The sequence below is a fragment of the Bos javanicus genome, chromosome 3, assembly GCF_032452875.1.
Source record: "Bos javanicus breed banteng chromosome 3, ARS-OSU_banteng_1.0, whole genome shotgun sequence".
NCBI lineage: Eukaryota > Metazoa > Chordata > Mammalia > Artiodactyla > Bovidae > Bos > Bos javanicus.
Genome location: NC_083870.1, coordinates 75375233 through 75395395, shown reverse-complemented (window position 1 = coordinate 75395395; position 20163 = coordinate 75375233). Strand labels below are relative to the sequence as shown.

The following is a 20163-nucleotide window of genomic DNA, read 5'->3' as shown; positions in this document are numbered from 1 at the left end:
GAAAACAACTTTTCTAGTCCTGTGGCCACTGCTGAGTTTTCCAAATTTGCTGGCATGTTGAGTGCAGCACTTTCACAGCATCATCTTTTAGGATTTGAAATAGCTCAACTGGAATTCCATCACCTCTACTAGCTTTGTTCATAGTGACACTTCCTAAGGCCCACTTGACTTCACATTCCAAGATTCTTGGCTCTAGGTGAGTGATCACACCATAATGGTTATCTGGGTCATGAAGATCCTTTCTGTATAGTTCTTCTGTGTATTCTTGACACCTCTTCTTAATATCTTCTACTTCTGTTAGGTCCATACCATTGTTGTCCTTCATTGTGCCCATATTTGCATGAAATGTACCCTTGGTATTTCTGATTTTATCCAAGAGATCTCTAATCTTTCCCAGTCTATTGTTTTCCTCTATTTCTTTGCATTGATCACTGAGGAAGGCTTTCTTATCTCTCCTTGCTACTCTCTGGAACTCTGTACTCAGATGGGTATATCTTCCCTTTTCTCCTTTGCCTTTCACTTCTCTTCTTTTCTCAGCTATTTGTAAGGCCTCCTCAGACAACCATTTTTCCTTTATGCATTTTTTTTTTCTTGAGGATGGTCTTGATCACTGCCTCCTGTACAATGTCACACACCTCCGTCCATTGTTCTTCAGGCACTCTGTTTATCAAATCTAATCCCTTGAATCTATTTGTCACTTTCACTGTATAATCATAAGGGATTTGATTTAGGTCATACCTGAATGGTCTAGTGGTTTTCCCTACTTTCTTCAATTTAAGTAATGCTACAAAATTTAAAGTAATACTCAAATTCTCCAAGCCGGCTTCAACAGTACATGAACCACCACCTTATCTGCCTCCTGAGAAATCTATATGCATATCGAGAAGCAACAGTCAGAACTGGACATGGAACAACATGTGATTCCAAATTGGAAAAAGAGTACCCCAAGGCTCTATCGGAGAAGACAATGGCACCCCACTCCAGTACTCTTGCCTGGAAAAATCCCATGGGTGGAGGAGCCTGGTAGGCTGAAGTCCATGGGGTCGCTAAGAGTCGGACATGACTGAGCGACTTCACTTTCACTTTTTACTTTCATGCATTGGAGAAGGAAATGGCAACCCATTCCAGTGTTCTTGCCTGGAGAATCTCAGGGACGGGGGAGCCTGGTGGGCTGCCATCTATGGGATCGCACAGATTTGGACACGACTGAAGTGACTTAGCAGCAGTAGCAGTAGAAAGGCTCTATATTGTCACCTTGCTTATTTAACTAGTATGCAGAATACATCATGTGAAATTCCAGGCTGGATGAAGCACAAGCTGAATTACCAAATGCTGGGAGAGATATCACTAACCTCAGATATGCAGATGACACCACCCTTATGGCAGAAAGCAAAGAAGAACTAAAGATCCTCTTGATGAAAGTGAAAGAGGAGAGTGGAAAAGTTGGCTTAAAGCTCAACATTCAGAAAACTAAGATCATGGCATCTGCTCATCCCATCACTTCATGGCAAATAGGTGGGGAAACAATGGAAACATTGATAGACTTTATTTTGGGGGCTCCAAAATCACTACAGATGGTGCCTGCAGCCATAAAATTAAAAGACACATGCTCCTTGGAAGAAAAGTTATGACCAACCTAGACAGCATATTAGAAAGCAGAGACATTACCTTGCCGCCAAAGGTCTGTCTAGTCAAAGCTATGGCTTTTCCAGTAGTCATGTATGGATGTGAGATTTGGATTATGAAGAAAGTTGAGTGCTGAAGAATTGATGCTTTTGCACTGTGGTGTTGGAGAAGACTCTTGAGAGTCCCTTGGATTGCAAGGAGATAAACGAGTCCATCCTAAAGGAAATCAGTCCTATTCATTGGTAGGACTGATGCTGAAGCTGAAGCTCCTATACTTTGGCCACCTGATGCAAAGAGCTGACTCATTAGAAAAGACTCAAAAGATTGAAGGAAGGAGGAGAAGGGGACAAAAGAGGATGAGATGGTTGGATGGCATCACCGACTCGATTGACATGAGTTTGAGCAAGCTCCAAGATTTGGTGACAGACAGGGAAGCCTGGCCTGCTACCGTCATGGGGTCTCAAACAGTCAGACAAGACTGAGCAACTGAACTGAACTGAACTCTAGAGTTATTATTCATTTACCAGTTGGCTCAGTGGTAAATAAACCAACTGCCAATGCAGGAGACACAGGAGGACCGTGTTTGATCCCTGTATCAGGTTGGGAAGATCCCTTGAAGGAGGAAATGGCAATCCATTCCAGTATTCTTGCCTGGAGAACCCCATGGATAGAGGAGCCTGGTGGCTACAGTCTATGGGGTCACACAGAGTTGGACATGACTGAGCATGCATTGGACAGGACTGAGCATGCACACCAAAGCTATTGTTCACAGCTGAATGCTGTGCTTCCCCACTTCTGGGTTCTAACCAGTTGAAGCTGTTAAGAACTATGAATCATGAATTACCCTGATCAGGGTCAGGCTAGACTTGACTGAATTAGATTCTTCCCTTCCCATGAATAATAGGACTTGATTTACCCAATTGTACACAGACTTGTGCACTTATTCTACCCTCTCCATAATGCAAATTTTTCATTTTTAATGAGCATGATCATCATGACACCCTGTTGCCACCCCCTTTTGGCACTGACCTCCCCCCTACCTCACCTCCCAGTGTGCTACTAAGTGAATTTCTTCTGCGTGTAAGCAGGGAATGTTCCCTTGCCTGGCAATAAATAAAATCAGCTTTGATTTTTGAGCTCTGATCCTTGTTTTATTTTTTGATATCCAAGATCATACATCTAATAAGCAACAGAGCTGGGACACAAATCCATTCTAACTTAAAACCTAAATGCTTAATTTCTGTGTCCACTTGTTAACTAAATGATGGGAATAAATTACCTTCAAGCCAGCTAGTTCCAAGATAAAGAAAAAGGAAGAGGATTCAACAACCTTATTCCAACTACTTCTAATTCATTCTTCCCTTTACAGTGGTGAGATCATTACCCTTGAGGGTTCCTTCCTGTTACAGTAAAGCAATGATATGAATGGTAGGAACAGTGTAATAATATTACCATCAAAGGAAACTTAAATATAGCTAGTGCTTACTCTGTGCCAGGCCCCCTTTCTTTCCCAACTGTCTCAAACCAAGCAATGAAATGTCTTGTTCCTTTGTGATAGCTTGAATGTGTATTCATGGGATTCCTTTGTGTAGATTGGGGGTAAAGTAGGCTAAGTTTGGAGTGGTGGGGATCTTGGCAAATTGGAGAACTGTGCTTATTTGAAGGCAGCTGCCATTACACTGCTTTCTTTACTTGTCATGGGAGAATAAAGGTCCAGTACTGGCAGATCATCCTTATTTTTCAAAAGACACCAAAAGTCTGGGTCATTATATAGAGTTTACCACTTTTTAAAATACTTTGTAAAGTAACTGATACACATCTGCAGGCTGACATATGCCCTGTCTGTAGCATCTGCTACTGAAAGGCACAGGCGGAGAGGCAAGAAGATACAGTGGAGTCACGCTGTCTGCATTTAGGTACTAGCTTTCCTACTTTTGTGCGGCCTCGGGCTAGTTGCTTAGCCTCTTTATGCCTCTATTTCCTTATATGTAAGAGAGGTTTAAAACAATAGATATCTGATAGAGTTTCTTTAAGGAAAATAGTTACTTCTATCTCTAAAATGCTTAGTAAAATACTTTGCATCTAATCAGTGGTTTTGTTGTTAAGATTTTGCCCCCTTCTCTTCTCTTTCTTGTACCTGCCATCTATACCTTTTACCTGCCCATGTACTTACATGCATTCATTCTAAGGATATACATTATGAGCATCTGACTATAAGAGACATGTAAGTTGTATAAAAGCAGACAAAACTTTTTGTCATTCTCAGGCTCAATTAAACAACAAGTGAATTAAGAAAGGAGAAAAATGAACTAGATTTATTTTACCAAATTGAACCACTTATTAAGAGATATTGAACCATTTGGTGGAACTGATAAATTAACTTACATAATATTAAGCAGTCACTACATAAATAACTTTTGTTGGTGAATTTTAATATGTGGGCTTTTCAAAATTTTTTTGCCATCTGACCTTTTAGAATGTCTAACTAATGTATTTAAATTTTCAGTTTATCTTTATTAGAAGAATTTGACTGTAGCTGTAATGAACTGGAGTCTCTACCTTCTACTATTGGCTACCTTCACAGTCTTCGAACATTAGCAGTTGATGAGAACTTCCTTCCAGAATTGCCCAGAGAAGTGAGGAATAAATTTGTTTCTATTAATTAATTTTTAATGACTCTGTTTTGGATATAAATTTTAACAGGTGCATTAGCAGCGTAGCTTCATGAGTTGAGCTGTGAATGTATATAGGAGTTATATATTTGTTAATCATTCTTTTTAAAATAACAAGGGATAAGTTCTTATATTTGACCAAGGAAATGCATTTGACTTAAACATTGCTTGCCAAAAATTGTAATAAAATAAATTCATGTAAACAATTTATATATTTTGCTTTTATGAACAGTTTTTAAATAAATTTGGAGGTAATTATGTTTCCATTTCTAAGTGAAAGTTTTAGTGTAAATAAGTTTTTTAAAGTATCATGCTGCATAATATTATTTTAACTTCACAATACACCAAAGGGGTTCATTAGCATTCATCTCCAAACGGGACTTTGATTTATTCATGTCAAGAAAAAACTGTGAAGTATATTTTAAATTTAACATTTTCTATTAAATGCTTTCATAATCAGGAGCAGTAATCCATATATCATTGTCTTAGAAACAAAAGTTATAAATAAAAACAAAAGTACCATTGTAATGTGAAGTTAAACTAATTTTGCAAAGGAAATGTCAATAAGACTTCATGTTTGAGTATACATGATCTTTTATAAACAATATTATTAGTGCTTATTTGGATAGACAAAAAAGGGATTTATGAAAACAATGAAGCTGACAAATATTCTAATCATAAAATTTAAAGGAAAATTATTCCTTTGTAACATGTATAAGAATATGAGATATACATTGCCTTAATATCTAAAGGAATATATTATATAATATATTTTAAACATATTTTAAAGATACAATAAAAAATTAAACAATGCACATATTGAGTCTTAGAAGTGATAAGAAAATCTATAAATCAATCAGATCACTTTATAAATTATAAATATTAATATAGAATAGTTTACACTGTGATCCTTTACTTTTTTTGTTACCTATAGATTGGAAGCTGTAAGAATGTAACAGTCATGTCTCTACGCTCCAATAAGCTGGAATTTCTTCCTGAAGAGATTGGACAGATGCAGAAACTAAGAGTCTTAAATCTGAGTGACAACAGGTATTTTTGAAACATTTCACAATCTCATTGTTTTCTAAAATCAAATTATTCCTTTTTATTAATAATTTTGGAAAATTTTCCTATGTCTTATGAAATATATGGGATGCAAATATTTATATAAATATGAAAATATTCAATTAGAAAATAGCAGAAGCTAAATTATTTTTAAACTGATATTTCAAAAATTATATGCCAAAACCCTCCCATATGCAGAAAGCATAACATTATGAAGACACAGAAAATAATTATAATAAAAATCTATAAAATTTGATAATAAAAATATGTGCATAGGTATGTATGTACGCACATATGTGTTTTCATATATACATTTATGTCTCCAGTAAATTAACTGAGCTATTTGTATACTGTCCACACCACCAAAACACTGGTAAGAATAATGCCAAGAACCTAATACTAAAAAGTCATGTTTTGTGCATTATAGTAAGGACAACCAAATGGTTATTTAGCCATGTTCAGAATGGAAAAGAAAGAATAGGTTCTCTTCTTGTGACTAAAGTGTTAAATTGATGAACAGGCAGAAAGTAAAGGTGAAAATGCAATTCATCTTTATCTCTACCACAAATGTTCTCAAATAGGAAACTACAAAAATCAATATTGACTAAAAATAACTACTAAAAAGATAAAGTGGTGATGGAATAGAACAGACTACTTGAACTCTGTGTTTTCATTAAGTTTCAGTCAGACAAATGATAATATGAGAAGCTGAGACTGCAACAAAACTATCAAAGATTAGCTTTTATAGAATCATGGAGAATGTTTAGATTCTAAAGTTTCAGTAAGTGTGAGTTGTTATTTGTTAGTCTGTCTGAGGGGAAAAAAAAATAATAATGCACTTAGTAGCTCAATAATTGGAAAAGGAAATTGCAACCCACTCCAGTATTCTTGCCTAGAGAATCCCGTGGACAGAGGAGCCTGGTGGGCTGCTGTCCATGGGGTCGCACAGAGTCAGACACGACTGAAGCAACTTTTTAGCATGCATGCATGCATTGGAGAAGGAAATGGCAACCCACTCCAGTATTCTTGCCTGGAGAATCACAGGAACAGAGGAGCCTGGTGGGCTGCCATCTATGGGGTTGCACAGAGTCAGACACGACTGAAGCGACTTAGCAGCAGCAACTCAATAATATTTTCATGTAAAGAATTAAACATTTTTTAAAAGCTTTGGAATTTTATTTTTAAAATCAAGGTGACCAAGAAGCTTCATAACTTGCTGCAACAAGAGTAATTCATTTCAAATCAACCCATTTCTTGTTTTGACTCTTTGACAGGACAGTGAAGGAGATGCATTAAATATTGTGTTCAACTTTCAGTAAGACATTTTTCAGAATTTTCTAATTATATTCTTGTGAACAATATTATAAATACGGTCATAGAGATATCATAGGAAGATGGGTTCCAGTGGGTTCAGTTACAGTCCCCAGTGGAACCAAGTTCCATTACTGTCAAACTGGAGGAAGAGTTTTCATGATGAGCTGGAAGTTTTTCCTGAATTCTTGGTCCACTCAAATTTTATACATGAATAATTCACACAATATGGAAAATATGCTTATAAAATATTTAAGTGACCCATAGTTAGGACTACTAATGCGATTATTTATCCAACAAATATAGCCTATGTGAGTGCTTACCATAGGACAGTACATTGCTAAAAGCTATTACAAAAGATATTAATAAGACATTGAGAATCTCATAATACTAGGAATTTAAGTACTTCATCAAGTCAGAAATATAAGCTAATCTATCTGCTAATACAGTGATTGGAGCATAATATAGAACCAAACGAATATTTTAAATTGATGAATTAATCACTGAATTTTTTTTAATTTTGGAGAGTATAGTTGCTTTACAATGTCGTGCAATAAATGAATCTTAACCTGAGATTAAAATCAATATTCAGTCAAAGCTGAGGTAAAAGTTGAATATCACTATCAGAGAATAAACTGCTTGAATAAAAGATTAAATATTATTTAACATTTAAAATATCTAAAAGTCATGATTATTTAAAAGTTATTTTAAAAGTCATGTTATTTAAAAGTCATGATGACTCCAATTTTATATTCTCAATACAATAAATTTTAGAAGTTTGTCATTACAGTTAAGAAACAATGATTCATTTATACTATCAACTATAGGATTGCTCCTGTGGTCAATTTACTGGACAGTTACAATACTAAATAAAGCCTCACTTTCAATGGTGGTGAAAGTGATGGTGGTGAAAAAAAAATACGGGTAACATCTTCTCTGACAGTTTCTTTCCATATTCTACTTTTATGATTTGCCTGGTGATTTATCATGGATATTGTAAATGATTCTGGAGAGTTATCCCCTCGTGTAATTTTAATGTGGCAGAATTGATATTTTACTTTCAATTCATCTCCACATGATGTAAAAACTTCTCATAGCATCTTACTTTATAATTTCCAACTTAAACTAAATAACCAAAATTAGAAATAGCTTTTATGAACAGTTTGGTTAAATGTTATAAATGCTAGTATAATATTATATTAAAAAATAATTATAATATAATTTGATCTCTTATTCTTTATATTCTTATGTTTTACAAGTACCTATTAGCTCAGCAAGGTCATTATATCCTTCCTAAAATTTCCTAGCCAATGCACACTCTGTTATATGTTTATAGGCTTGTCAATATCTTTTCGTATTTGTTATTTAATAGTGCCTTTGGAGATACAATTAACTGCTTCCAAAATCCTTATTCATTATTGTGACATTTTCCATCTCTGTTATCAAAATATATTTATTCATCATTTGGTTGATAGAATTCCAACATATTAAAGATTTAACAGAAATTTTCATTCCAAGTCCTATCTAAAATGTTTGTCTGTATTCAAAAGTGAACATGCAGAAAGTAACAATAAATTCACTGGTGTGCCTTGTTTGCATTATTCACTGTGCTGACTAGCTACGATGGTAATTCATGTAATAACAATATATTGATCATCCACAATTCAGGTATATCTTATTTATGTTGAAGTAGGCAATTGGTGATTTGACCCTCCACAGGCTGAAGCCAAAGCTTAATGGATAATTTTGATTGAATACAATTTCACATACCTTAAAATGCTATTTTTAAAGATTGCCTCTTTGAATATCTATTAAATATCTATTAAATGATGTATACAGGGTGGAAGAACAAAAGGACACACTTTCAAGAATCAATATAAAATTCAGAGCTGTAAATTCATTTAGTAATAAGATGGAAATGGCTCTTGCCCTCATAGAGTCTAGAGTTTCAAAGAGATATTAAACAGTAACCCTAAAAAAAAAAAACTACAAAAATAAATATTGTAATTTCAAACTGAGATATGTCCATGAAGTAAAAGTGCTTTGAGACTAGATTGGGGAAAGAAATTTAAGTGAGGAGTCAAGAAAAGCTTCTTTCAGAAACTGGCATTTCAGCTGACTAGAGAATCTGTGGAATTTTAGTTAAGTGAAGTATGGAAGAAAGAGTATTCCAGGCAGAGAAAGGAGCTTGGCTATTCCTGGGAGTAGGCTGATTGAAGGCCAGTGGCACTAACAGGACTGTCAGGAAAAGAGTAGCAAAGAAGCCGTGCAGAGGTTTGAGGGGACCAGAGGTTTGAGGGGACCAGACCTTGGAGGGTCTGACGAGGCATGGTAACAATTTGGGGGTTTATCCTATCATTTGAAGAGTTGTAGACTCAAGGTTTTCACTTTTAAATGATTCCTCAGGCTACTCAGTGGAGAAAGAAGTAAAGAGAAGAATGAAATAAATAAGTTATAGTATTCTAAATACCTCTTCATTAAATGATCTTTATCCATCTTCACCCATGCTATTAGAAATTTCTTGTTTTTGCAGATTGAAGAATTTACCATTCTCATTTACCAAACTGAAGGAGCTTGCAGCTTTGTGGCTTTCTGACAATCAGGTAACATTTTTTTATTACCTGATTTATTTTGTTTATTAAAATGAACTATAATTGAAATGTTGAATTACTAATTTATTCTCAATAGACTTTCACAATTACTACAAAATATAGATTCTTTATCCCCTGGAGGAGAGATTTTTATAAGGGTAGCAACTCAAATAAGTATTCCATTGCTATGGACAAACAGTACTATAATTCTCATCCCTTTAAAATACTTCAATTTAGTATCTACTTCTTTCTCAGAAATCTAATACACAAAATGATCATTTTTCTAGGTGATACATACATCTCCTTAGAGGATGTAATTTAATTATACCTCTGAAGGTAAAGAATAAGAAATCATTACTGCAATCCCCAGAAGAGGGAGTTACTATCTGTCGTGTTCCTTTTTTCCCATGCTTTAATTAATATCAACTTAATTCTAAAAAATATATTCAAAAATATTGTGATACCTTTTGTTGCTCTTATCAATATTTTCTGTGAAATTGCTATGATGTTAATACTTACACTTATGAAATTAGATTATAATTGAATCAGTAATTGAGTGTTAATGAATAATTTTATTAACTGGAAAATAAAAATAGTCGAAGGCATCTAATTTGCCACCACAAACTAGTGATAGACCATTTTGACATATTTTGGGTTTTTTTGGCTTCTTTCTTGTAATCTTAAAATTTTTAAATATCCTGCCCCAAAATATAAATTACCAAATGAAAACAAATCATCTTGGATTCAGTTTGTTATGATTATTTTCTGAGCATAAAAGTGACATTACCAGTAAATGAATTGTTCAGACATAAGTATTGGGCAATTTTTATAAAAAAATTAAACCTCTGCAAAATGTTATGTAATTGTGAGAATAATGTTTATATTCCTACAGTCATTACAGCACTTTCTTCCCTCCTACTAAGTAAAAAATTATATTGTCATTCAAATTCAAGTCATCAATGAACTGTAGATTTTTCAAATCATCAATATATCATTATAATCATTTCTGAAATCAATACAAACTATGCTAATGGACCAGTCTTTTCTACAGTCTTACACTGTAAAAAAAATCCCATAATATCAGGATTTATATTCTTGTGGAAGAATGAACAGAACAATGGCTGCATCATTTAACTTTTATTTAGAACAGTGATTTAATGGGTTTCTAACTCAGTTTCATGAGACAAGTTGGCATCCTAAATTGCCATTGTACTTCACTCTTAATAAATGTCATGAAATAAGTGTAAACTATTAAACAATATGATTATTCTCAATGTTTATATATTATATTTAAAATCAAAGTTTTAAAAACCTTCAAAAATTGTATTTCTGAAATAAAATTAATATAGAGAATTGAGTATTATTATCCATAGGTAAATTCTTTGTGATATATCAGATACAAAGACAGTTGCTTATGTATATGTAGACTCTGTCTTTGGTTACAAAAATCTCTTTAAATGCTAATGTTTTAACTTAATTGAATTCATAGATGATCTTGTATAGTATGAACTTAATAGCAAGTTCCATTTGCCTTTCTAAGGCAACAGTTAATGAACATTTAGAACTATACCAAAAGTTTAATTAGTTGAAACAGTTTGACACATTTTGGTATCTTCAAGGTAAAAAAAAAAGGTATTGTTCAGTAAAGATGAATAGGTTCTGAAAAATAATATAATAAAGAAAAAGAAAATCTCACTATAAAACCCTTATAATTTCAAAATATTCCTCTACAGTAGTCTTATTTTATCTTATATTTTATTTTTTTGTTATTTTTTTCCTTATTTTTCTTTTAATTGTTCATTCAACACAGTGAGGCCAGACTGCTGACCTTTATCTTATATAAAAGAAATGTTCTTTATATTTCTAATATTATTAATCTAATTTATCTCCTTTGCTTCCAGTCCAAAGCCCTTATCCCTTTACAAACTGAAGCCCATCCAGAAACAAAGCAAAGAGTATTGACTAACTACATGTTTCCCCAGCAACCTCGTGGTGATGAAGGTAAACATAAAAATTTCTCCTATACTTATATGATTATGGATAGAAGGGATTAATTTTATTCTAACTCTGACCAATACTGGCACATGGGTGTGCCACATAAATCATTTGGGAGCTAACTCCAAGCACAAATCTTATCTTCCATTCTATAATATTTTATTAATAAGTGAAATTTCAAAAACATAACTCTTCCTGTTTATATTTATCATGAAAATAACATTGACTTTTAGGAGCAATATCTTATCTTGGTGAATTGAAAGGCACAAGACTTCTCAACCAAACATTCAGTTCAGTTCAGTCGCTCAATCATGTTAGACTATTTGTGACCCCATGGACTGCAGCATGCCAGGCCTCCCTGTCCATCACCAACTCCTGGAGTTTACTCAAACTCATGTCAATTGAGTCCGTGATGCCATCCAACCGTCTCATACTCTGTTGTCCCCTTCTCCTTTTATCTTCAATCTTTCCCAGCATCAGAGTCTTTTCCAATGAGTCAGTTCTTTGCACCAGGTGGCCAAAGTATGGGAGCTTCAGCATCAGTCCTTCCAATGAATATTCAGGACTGATTTCCTTTAGGATGGACTGGTTGGATCTCCTTGCAGTCCAAGGGACTCTCAAGAGTCTTCTCCAACACCGCACTTCAAAAGCATCAATTCTTCAGTGCTCAGCTTTCTTTATGGTCCAACTCTCACATCCACACATGACTACTGGAAAAACCATAACCTTGACTAGACAGACCTTTGTTGGCAAAGTAATGTCTATGCTTTTTATATGCTGTCTAGGTTGGTCATAACTTTCCTTCCAAGGAGTAAGCGTCTTTTAATTTCACGGCTGCAATCACCATCTGCAGTTACTTTGGATCCCAGAAAAATAAAATTTGTCTCTGCCTCCACTGTTTCCCCATCTATTGCCATAAAGTGATGGGACCAGATGCCATGATCTTAGTTTTCTGAATGTTGAGTTTTAAGCCAACTTTTTCACTCTCCTCTTTCACTTTCATCAAGAGGCTCTTTAGTTCTTCATTTTCTACCATAAGGGTGGTGTCATCTGCATATCTGAGGTTATTGATATTTCTCCCAGCAATCTTGATTCTAGCTTGCGGTTCATCCAGCCCAGCATTTCTCATGATGTACTCTGTATATAAGTTAAATAAGCAGGGTGACAATATACAACCTTGATGTACTCCTTTCCCAATTTGAATCCAGTCTGTTGTTCCATGTCCAGTTCTAACTGTTGCTTCCTGACCTGCATATAGATTTCTCAGGAGGCAGGTCAGGTGGTCTGGTATTCCCATCTCTTTCAGAATTTTCCACAGTTTATTGTAATCCACACAGTCAAAGGCTCTAGGCATATAAAGTCAATAAAGCAGAAATAGATGTTTTTCTGGAACTCTCTTGCTTTTTCAATGATCCAATGGATGTTGGCAATTTAATTTCTGGTTCCTCTGCCTTTTCTAAAACCAGCTTGAACATCTGGAAGTCAATAGTTCACATACTATTGAAGCCTGGCTTGGAAAATTTTGAGCATTACTTTGCTAGCATATGAGATAAGTGCAATTCTGTGGTAGTTTGAGCTTTCTTTGGCATTGCCTTTCTTTGGAATTGGAATGAAAACTGAACTTTTCCAGTCCTGTGGCCACTGCTGAGTTTTCCAAATTTGCTGGCATTTTCACAGCACCATCTTTTAGGATTTGAAATAGTCTACTGAAATTCCATCACCTCCACTAGCTTTGTTTGTAGTGATGCTTCCTAATGCCCTCTTGACTTCGCCTTCCAGGATGTCTGGCTCTAGGTGAGTGATCATACCATCGTGATTATCTGGGTCATGAAGATCTTTTTTGTATACTTCTGTGTATTCTTGCCACCTCTTCTTAATATCTTCTGCTTCTGTTAGGCCCTTACCACTTCTGTCCTTTAATGAGCCCATCTTTGCATGAAATGTTCCTGATAGAGTAGACAGTGTCTGTCTTGAATCTATTTCTCACTTCCACTGTATAATCATAAGGGATTTGACTTAGGTCATACCTGAATGGTCTAGTGGTTTTCCCTACTTTCTTCAATTTAGGTCTGAATTTTGCAATAAGGAGTTCATGATCTGAGCCACAGTCAACTCCTGGTCTTGTTTTTGCTGACTATAGAGCTTCTCCATTGTTGGATGCAAAGAATACAATCAATCTGATTTCAGTGTTGACCATCTGCTGATGTCTATGTGTAGAGTCTTCTCTTGTGTTGTTGCAAAAGGGTTTTTGCTATGACCAGTGCATTCTCTTGGCAAAACTCTGTTAGCGTTTGCCCTGCTTCATTTTGTACTCCAAGGCCAAACTTGCCTGTTATTCCAGGTATCTCTTGACTTCCTACTTTTGCATTCCAGTCCCCTACGATGAAAAGGACATCTTTTTTGGGTGTTCATTGCAGAAGGTCTTGTAGGTCTTCATAGAATCATTCAACTTCAGCTTCTTCAGCATTACTGGTCAGGGCATAGACTTGGATTACTGTGATATTGAAAAGTTGGCCTTAGAAATGAACAGAGATCATTCTGCCATTTTTGAAATTGCATCCAAGTACTGCATTTTGGACTCTTTTGTTGACTATGATTGCTACTCCATTTCTTCTAAGGGATTCTCACCCACAGTAGTACATATAATGGTAATCCGAGTTAAATTCACCCATTCCAGTCCATCTTAGTTCACTGATTCCTAGAATGTCGATGTTCACTCTTGTCATCTCCTGTTTGACCACTTCCAATTTGCTTTGATTCATGGACCTAACGTTGAAAGAGCAAACTCACTTTAATCCACCCAAGGGTTAAATCCACTCAACCCATTTAAAAGATCAATTTTTAAAAGAAATTATTTGCTCATGAAGTTCTTATTTACAGAATAATTACAATAAATGTTGTTAGGTTTTTTTTTTTACTTAAAAAGGAAAATGAATCATTTGTGGATATTTTTCTTCAAATTTTGATCTACAGAAGTATGAAAAGGAAAGCTTGTTTCATATGTATTTTTCAGGCTTCGGTAAAAGTGATCTTTTAGAATTTATGAAAGAAAATCCACTATGTTTACATTGGTTATAAGAAGAATCTTAAGTAAAGATTATGTTTTATTCATGCAATTTTACTTACATTTCTTTTTTTTAATATCCCTAGATTAACAGAATATTTCATTTTGAAAGGATATAGGAGAAAATGAAAAGTGTCTCATATTTGCCAGTTATTTCTAAGATCTAGCCTCAAAGATTAAATCCCTAATTTGTTCCAGGGAGTGAGTGAGGTCAGACCTAGTTAGGTAAGATGGGATGTTAAGAAATTAGCCTTATTTGTTTGTTTTGTTTTCCTTTGAGGAGAGCAGAGCTGGTAACAGGAAAGTTTTCTTGAACTTTAAGCAAGTCACTTTTTTCACTTTTCATGTGGAAAACCAACTCTCAGAACTCCTTGCAGTAAAGTTTTATATATAATAAAGTTCATGCATTGGGCAAGAATTTAGCCTAAATTAAGTGCTTTTATTGGATGTGAATTTGAGCAAACTCTGGGAGACAGTGGAAGACAGAGGAGCCTGATGTGCTATAGTGCGTGGAGTCACAAAGAGTAGGATATGACAGCGACTGAACAAAAGTGCTTTTATTGCCTTTTAATGTGAACTTCACAATTAATGTTGCAAAGAAGATATTACCATTAACCAGCATGTAAATTAAAGATTGAGAAGCCATTTCTTTTCCCTGTTAATTTGAGACATATTTAAACTAATTGAGACTCAAATGTTAAAGACTTCATTTCCACATGTTTTTACCTAGCACCACTACATTGCCCTGCAACCAGACACACAAAACTACAACAAAAAAGTTTGAAATCTTGGACCATTTATTGCAAAGCAGCGTTACATAGTATCTTTTATAACACCCTAATACAGATTACTGATTATATTTATGGACTCTGTAGTCACAGGACATCCTCCATTGGCCATGGAGAAGCTGCACAACTTTGAACAAGTCTCTCAAAATTCAGCAATAGTTTTCTCATTATTAAATTGAGGATTGATTATATTAGTACTACCATTATGCTGTTTTGCAAATTAAAGGAGATAATAGTTTAAAATACTTAATCTATCTCTCTCTTTTATCATATGTTATGTCCATTCTCTACATTGGAAAACTTCTCAACCCCAATATATAATTAATGTACACTTAGCAAAGCTGAATTTGGGTTAAGATGTCAAAAGTCTATATAACAAATATCAAGATAATTTTTCCTTTTTTTCCTTTTTTTTTTCTTTCCTTCTGTCTTTACTTGCTTCTTTCTTTCTATCCCTTTATTTTTTCTTTTCTTTTTTATTTTTGTACTTGTTTTTAGTACCTATCACTATTTTTTTTGCATAGTATACTAAGTTCTATTAAATAACAATTTATGTAAAAAAAAAAAAAAAAACAGTAACACTTTGGAATCTAACTGTAGATTTCCAGTCAGACAGTGACAGCTTTAACCCCACACTATGGGAAGAACAGAGACAACAACGCATGACTGTTGCCTTTGAATTTGAAGAAAAAAAGGAAGATGACGAAAATGCTGGGAAAGTTAAGGTGAACCTTTTAATTTTTGTTTCCTCTTTCTTCTCATTATTTTTGTTTGTTCATTGTTATTATTCAGATAGACTTTGGGACTCACTGACTGACCTCTGCTAGAAGGTCAGATACATCTTCAAGTCTCATGGCGGTACTTTTCCTTGTAGCAGGATGTGATTTTGGAAGCACTGCTGTGCTTCAGAATGAGGCAAACATCCTGACTGAGCAAATTTCATAAACCACCCCATCTTACAGAATAGCAACATGAGAGATTCAAGCTGAGAGAAAGCAAAAAACAAAACCAACAAAAAGTCGGGTAATGGGCTTCACCTAATACCTTGCTACTACATCTTTGAAACACTGAAATGCTTTTTTTAACCACTGAGCAAGGCAGGGCATCATTCAGACTGTGTGAAGTCAAAATCCACATATACGAAAGAGCCAGTGCATTGATATATTACATTGCATTAAAATTTTGGAAGGATTCTATGTCTCTGGAATGTTTGAGAAGACGTTATGAATTTTCTTAAGTGTGAGAACAAGTTTTTCATTTAAACTTAGGTGAGTGCCTAATAGCAGGTAGTATCCCTTAAGGAAAATTACTTAAAATTTTTCACCTAAAGCATATTTTAAAAAATCCTTTATTGGCACTAATCTAAGTAACAAGGTCAGAATTTTAAAATCTATATTTTTCCATTATATAAATTTGAAAGTGTCAGAATTTATATGAATTATATTAACATCAGGTCTTCATCTTATCATCATGGCAACATCTTGAATCTCTCATCACTTTTATATTATTTTTGCACTTTTTCCATCATGGGTACTAACAGCTCTCACCCTTGGTGACTAATTACCTAAGTAATTGTATATGCATCCTATTAATAGATCTGGATTGTGTGACATGTTCTTCTCTGTCTCCTCCTTCCCACATTTTCTAAACTTTTGTCTTGAACCAGCACACCCTAGAACCTTACTGTAATTGACAAAGCCTACCTGTATCATCATGAAGAACTCAAAATAGATTCCCAAATCAAAATAACAATTGTGTTAAAGATTTGGGCTTAAAAAAAAATGTTTCTGAATGGTTGATTAGTGCTGTCTAATAACCAAAGAGACATTTTTAACTAAAACAAGAAAAAAGACCTTTAGAACATTTCAGTTCTTCTTGTAAGGATTTTATATGTTAAATCCGGAACCAATGGATGATGCATTCTATCCTGGACCTCTGATTCATTCTTTTACTTCATTGAATGTCAAAAACTACATAATTCTTCCTTAAAAAAAGAAAAAAACTTAATTCAAAGGCTCTAAGAAGAAAAGAGTACACTAAATATACTTTGGTATATGTGTCATGAAAGCATAAAATATAGTAAATTCAAACAGACATTTAGCAGCCCTGTTTGTGTGTTATGTGATCAGGTTTGATTATAATGAGAGTAGGCTCATTATACTTTAGAGTACATTTTCTCTATGTTTACTTATATTTGATTTATTTTATATATTGGGGAAATAATACATGTTTCCAAAATCTCAGACTACCTGGTTTTGACTAATTTGAGTATTTCCAATGCTATTGGTTATTGGACAAATTAGAATACATGCAAACGTCTAAATAAATCATTATGGAAGCATGATGAACGGAATATGCTGAATCTTACATGAAATTATACTTTTCTGGCTCATTACATATACATTAAATTTAGCACCATTTTCATTTTACCTTTAATTTACATAAAATTTTAAAAGGAACTGCTAACCTATGGCATTAACTTCCAAATGGACTAGAGTATAATGCCCTACTTATAGTGTGCTTAGTGTAGTATGAATGCTGCTTTGTGTGAAGAAATTGAGACCCTTTGGTTTCGTGTGACACTGGTACTGTTTGATCACACAGAGTTAAAACTAATTTTCTGATGGTTGTTTTAAATGCATTACCCAGAATGAAAAAAAAAAAAAGAATCAAGAATAGAAAAATGATAAAGTGAAAGTTTTGCTACAGTGCTCCTCTTTCTCCCAGAAAATGGAGATTCCTTCTCCCACAGGATCACTCCTGCCAAGCCCCCTGGGAAAGGGGCCAGCGTGGGATTACTCTCCAACCTGCCAGACTGTCTGGCGATTGCTGCACACCATGGGCCAGGTGTGATCAGCAGATCCAAGAAATGCCTGTCCCCCAGAATGACCCACAGCTGGCATGGGGTTGTATAAGTGGCCTCCAGCAGGAAAGGAGCATGTGCACTCCATTGCCAGTTGCAGCACAATCTACCACTCTTCCCTCTCTAAGTGGCAGACAGGTAGGCCTAGGTGTTTGGGGTAGGAGAATCCCCTATGTAGAAGCAACCTTGGAACAGTGGTTTATGGGGTATGTTCTGCATGATGTGGGGTAGAAATGTTGATCATCTAGAAACTTTTCAATTGCCAGTGTTTGATCCCAATTTAACTTTTGTCCATTGACATTGGCAATGGGGAGGGAAGAACTGAGTCAGAGGGGGAGGGAACATGAGTATGAGATGCCTACTGGTGGGATAGCTGGCATGGTTTTTGAGTTGGGTACTTCAGTTTTGTTTGTTTTTATTTTCAAGGTTTTTCTCTTAAAGTGTGGGAATACCAATAGTTGGGCAGAATGTTGATGACACTACTGATGCAATCTAAATTGTCCCCAGACATACACACATTTTTCTGTAATATCAATTCTAGGAGAGACTGAATAACTAAAGCTAGATTCTTAAAACAGCATGAGATTGCAATTGAAATTTGCTGAGAGTGGATTTGGAGCACAAAGATGGACATCTATTGAAAAGCATCAATTTCCCTTTAATTTGAAGGCACAGATAATGAGAATTCCTGTAAGAGAAGATTGGCCTGGGAATTCTGGCAAATAGGACTTCCTTATCTCAGTAGGTGGGGTGTTTAAGAGTTTAATGAAAAAGAAAATCTTAATGGGATGTAGAAGAGCACTATTTTTTATAAACTTTATCACCCACATATAGTGGACTAGATTCTTATTCTGTGGCTTATATTCTTTCTACAATATAAGGCAAGCTGAGAATCCTAACTGAAACTACTATAGGTTTCCTTTCTATAAAATGTTCCAATTAATTCCTAGAATAAGATATTTAAAAGAACTAACAACCAAAGCATTAACTATTATTTCTCTTACTGGAATTTACAGTCAAATCAAATTATATTTTAATCATTACATAAGAAAAGCATACCTCTATGTGAATTCATGATATCATTTCTAAATCCCTTACTGTTAACATTAATTCTTCAATTGCCAAATCTTTGGGAGTCTCCAACATCTTGCAGCTACTATTTGCATTTACTGCACTTTTCTTAAGGTCTAAGATATACAGAATGTTGTGAAACACTTCTATTTTTCAAAATTAAGATAAAATAACATGTCAGTAAAAATCTTGCATTTTAATAAAATGTATATGTAAAATGAGCAAATACTTTATGGTGAGTGATAAAGACAATATTTTATTAAGAACATAACTGACAAATTTTTACCACCTATTACATATGTCCCATATTAGAATAAGGGAATATTTATAACTTATATATTTATAAATATAAAGAAACTACTTTTTTATTTGAACTTTACTGAACTATAAATATAATTGTATTTATGATCATGTTTATTCATTTCAGAACCACATCACACATGAGTTGGAAAATAGGCAAAACAATCTGTAAAAGGGTATAAAATATGCTTTTAGAGAGGTTATCAACATAACAGAATTATAAAATACTGTTTTCATTTTTAATATATTAACTTCACGTTTTATACATTGACATTATCTTAATTCAATAAAATTCACATTTTAGATTTACACTATTTCTTCCACAAGATTGTACAATATGTGCTGCACCTATACCAGAGAATAGCTCTGAGTCAAGTAACACTTGTGAAGCATAAGCTTTGGAGTCAAAAACCTGAGCTTGAATCTGGGCATTGATACCTAAAACATTCAAATTACACCATCTCAACCCCTGTTTTCCTTCTGTAAAATGGGAGCAGATACTACAATGGGTTATGAAATGTAATTTATTATAGATTTTAATTGTTATTAATTATGACTATTATTTATATTTAAATCTGGTAAATAATGTTTTATTATTTATATAAAATAATAACTAATAATAAATTATGTATCCATGTAAAACACTTTGCATAGTGCCTGGCACATGGCAGATATTGAATAAATGATATTGGTGCATACAACTTGAAAAAGATCCAGTTAGATATTACAGTTAGACATATATATAATAGATCTAAATTGCCAAAAGACTCCAGATTTTAAAAATACCTAAGTAGAATCTGATATTAGAAATAGTATC

At 34.2% G+C, this 20163-nt stretch overlaps 1 protein-coding gene across 1 annotated transcript in view; it reads left to right on the top strand.

Annotated features, from left to right (window-relative positions):
• LRRC7 (leucine rich repeat containing 7) overlaps window positions 1–20163 on the top strand; it is a 622375-nt gene that overhangs the window by 485970 nt on the left and 116242 nt on the right. The window contains exons 12-17 of the mRNA XM_061411605.1: window positions 4133–4262; window positions 5233–5348; window positions 9208–9277; window positions 11167–11266; window positions 15713–15837; window positions 17865–18113. Coding sequence (XP_061267589.1) covers window positions 4133–4262; window positions 5233–5348; window positions 9208–9277; window positions 11167–11266; window positions 15713–15837; window positions 17865–18113 — 790 coding nt within the window. The remainder of the gene's footprint in view (window positions 1–4132; window positions 4263–5232; window positions 5349–9207; window positions 9278–11166; window positions 11267–15712; window positions 15838–17864; window positions 18114–20163) is intronic.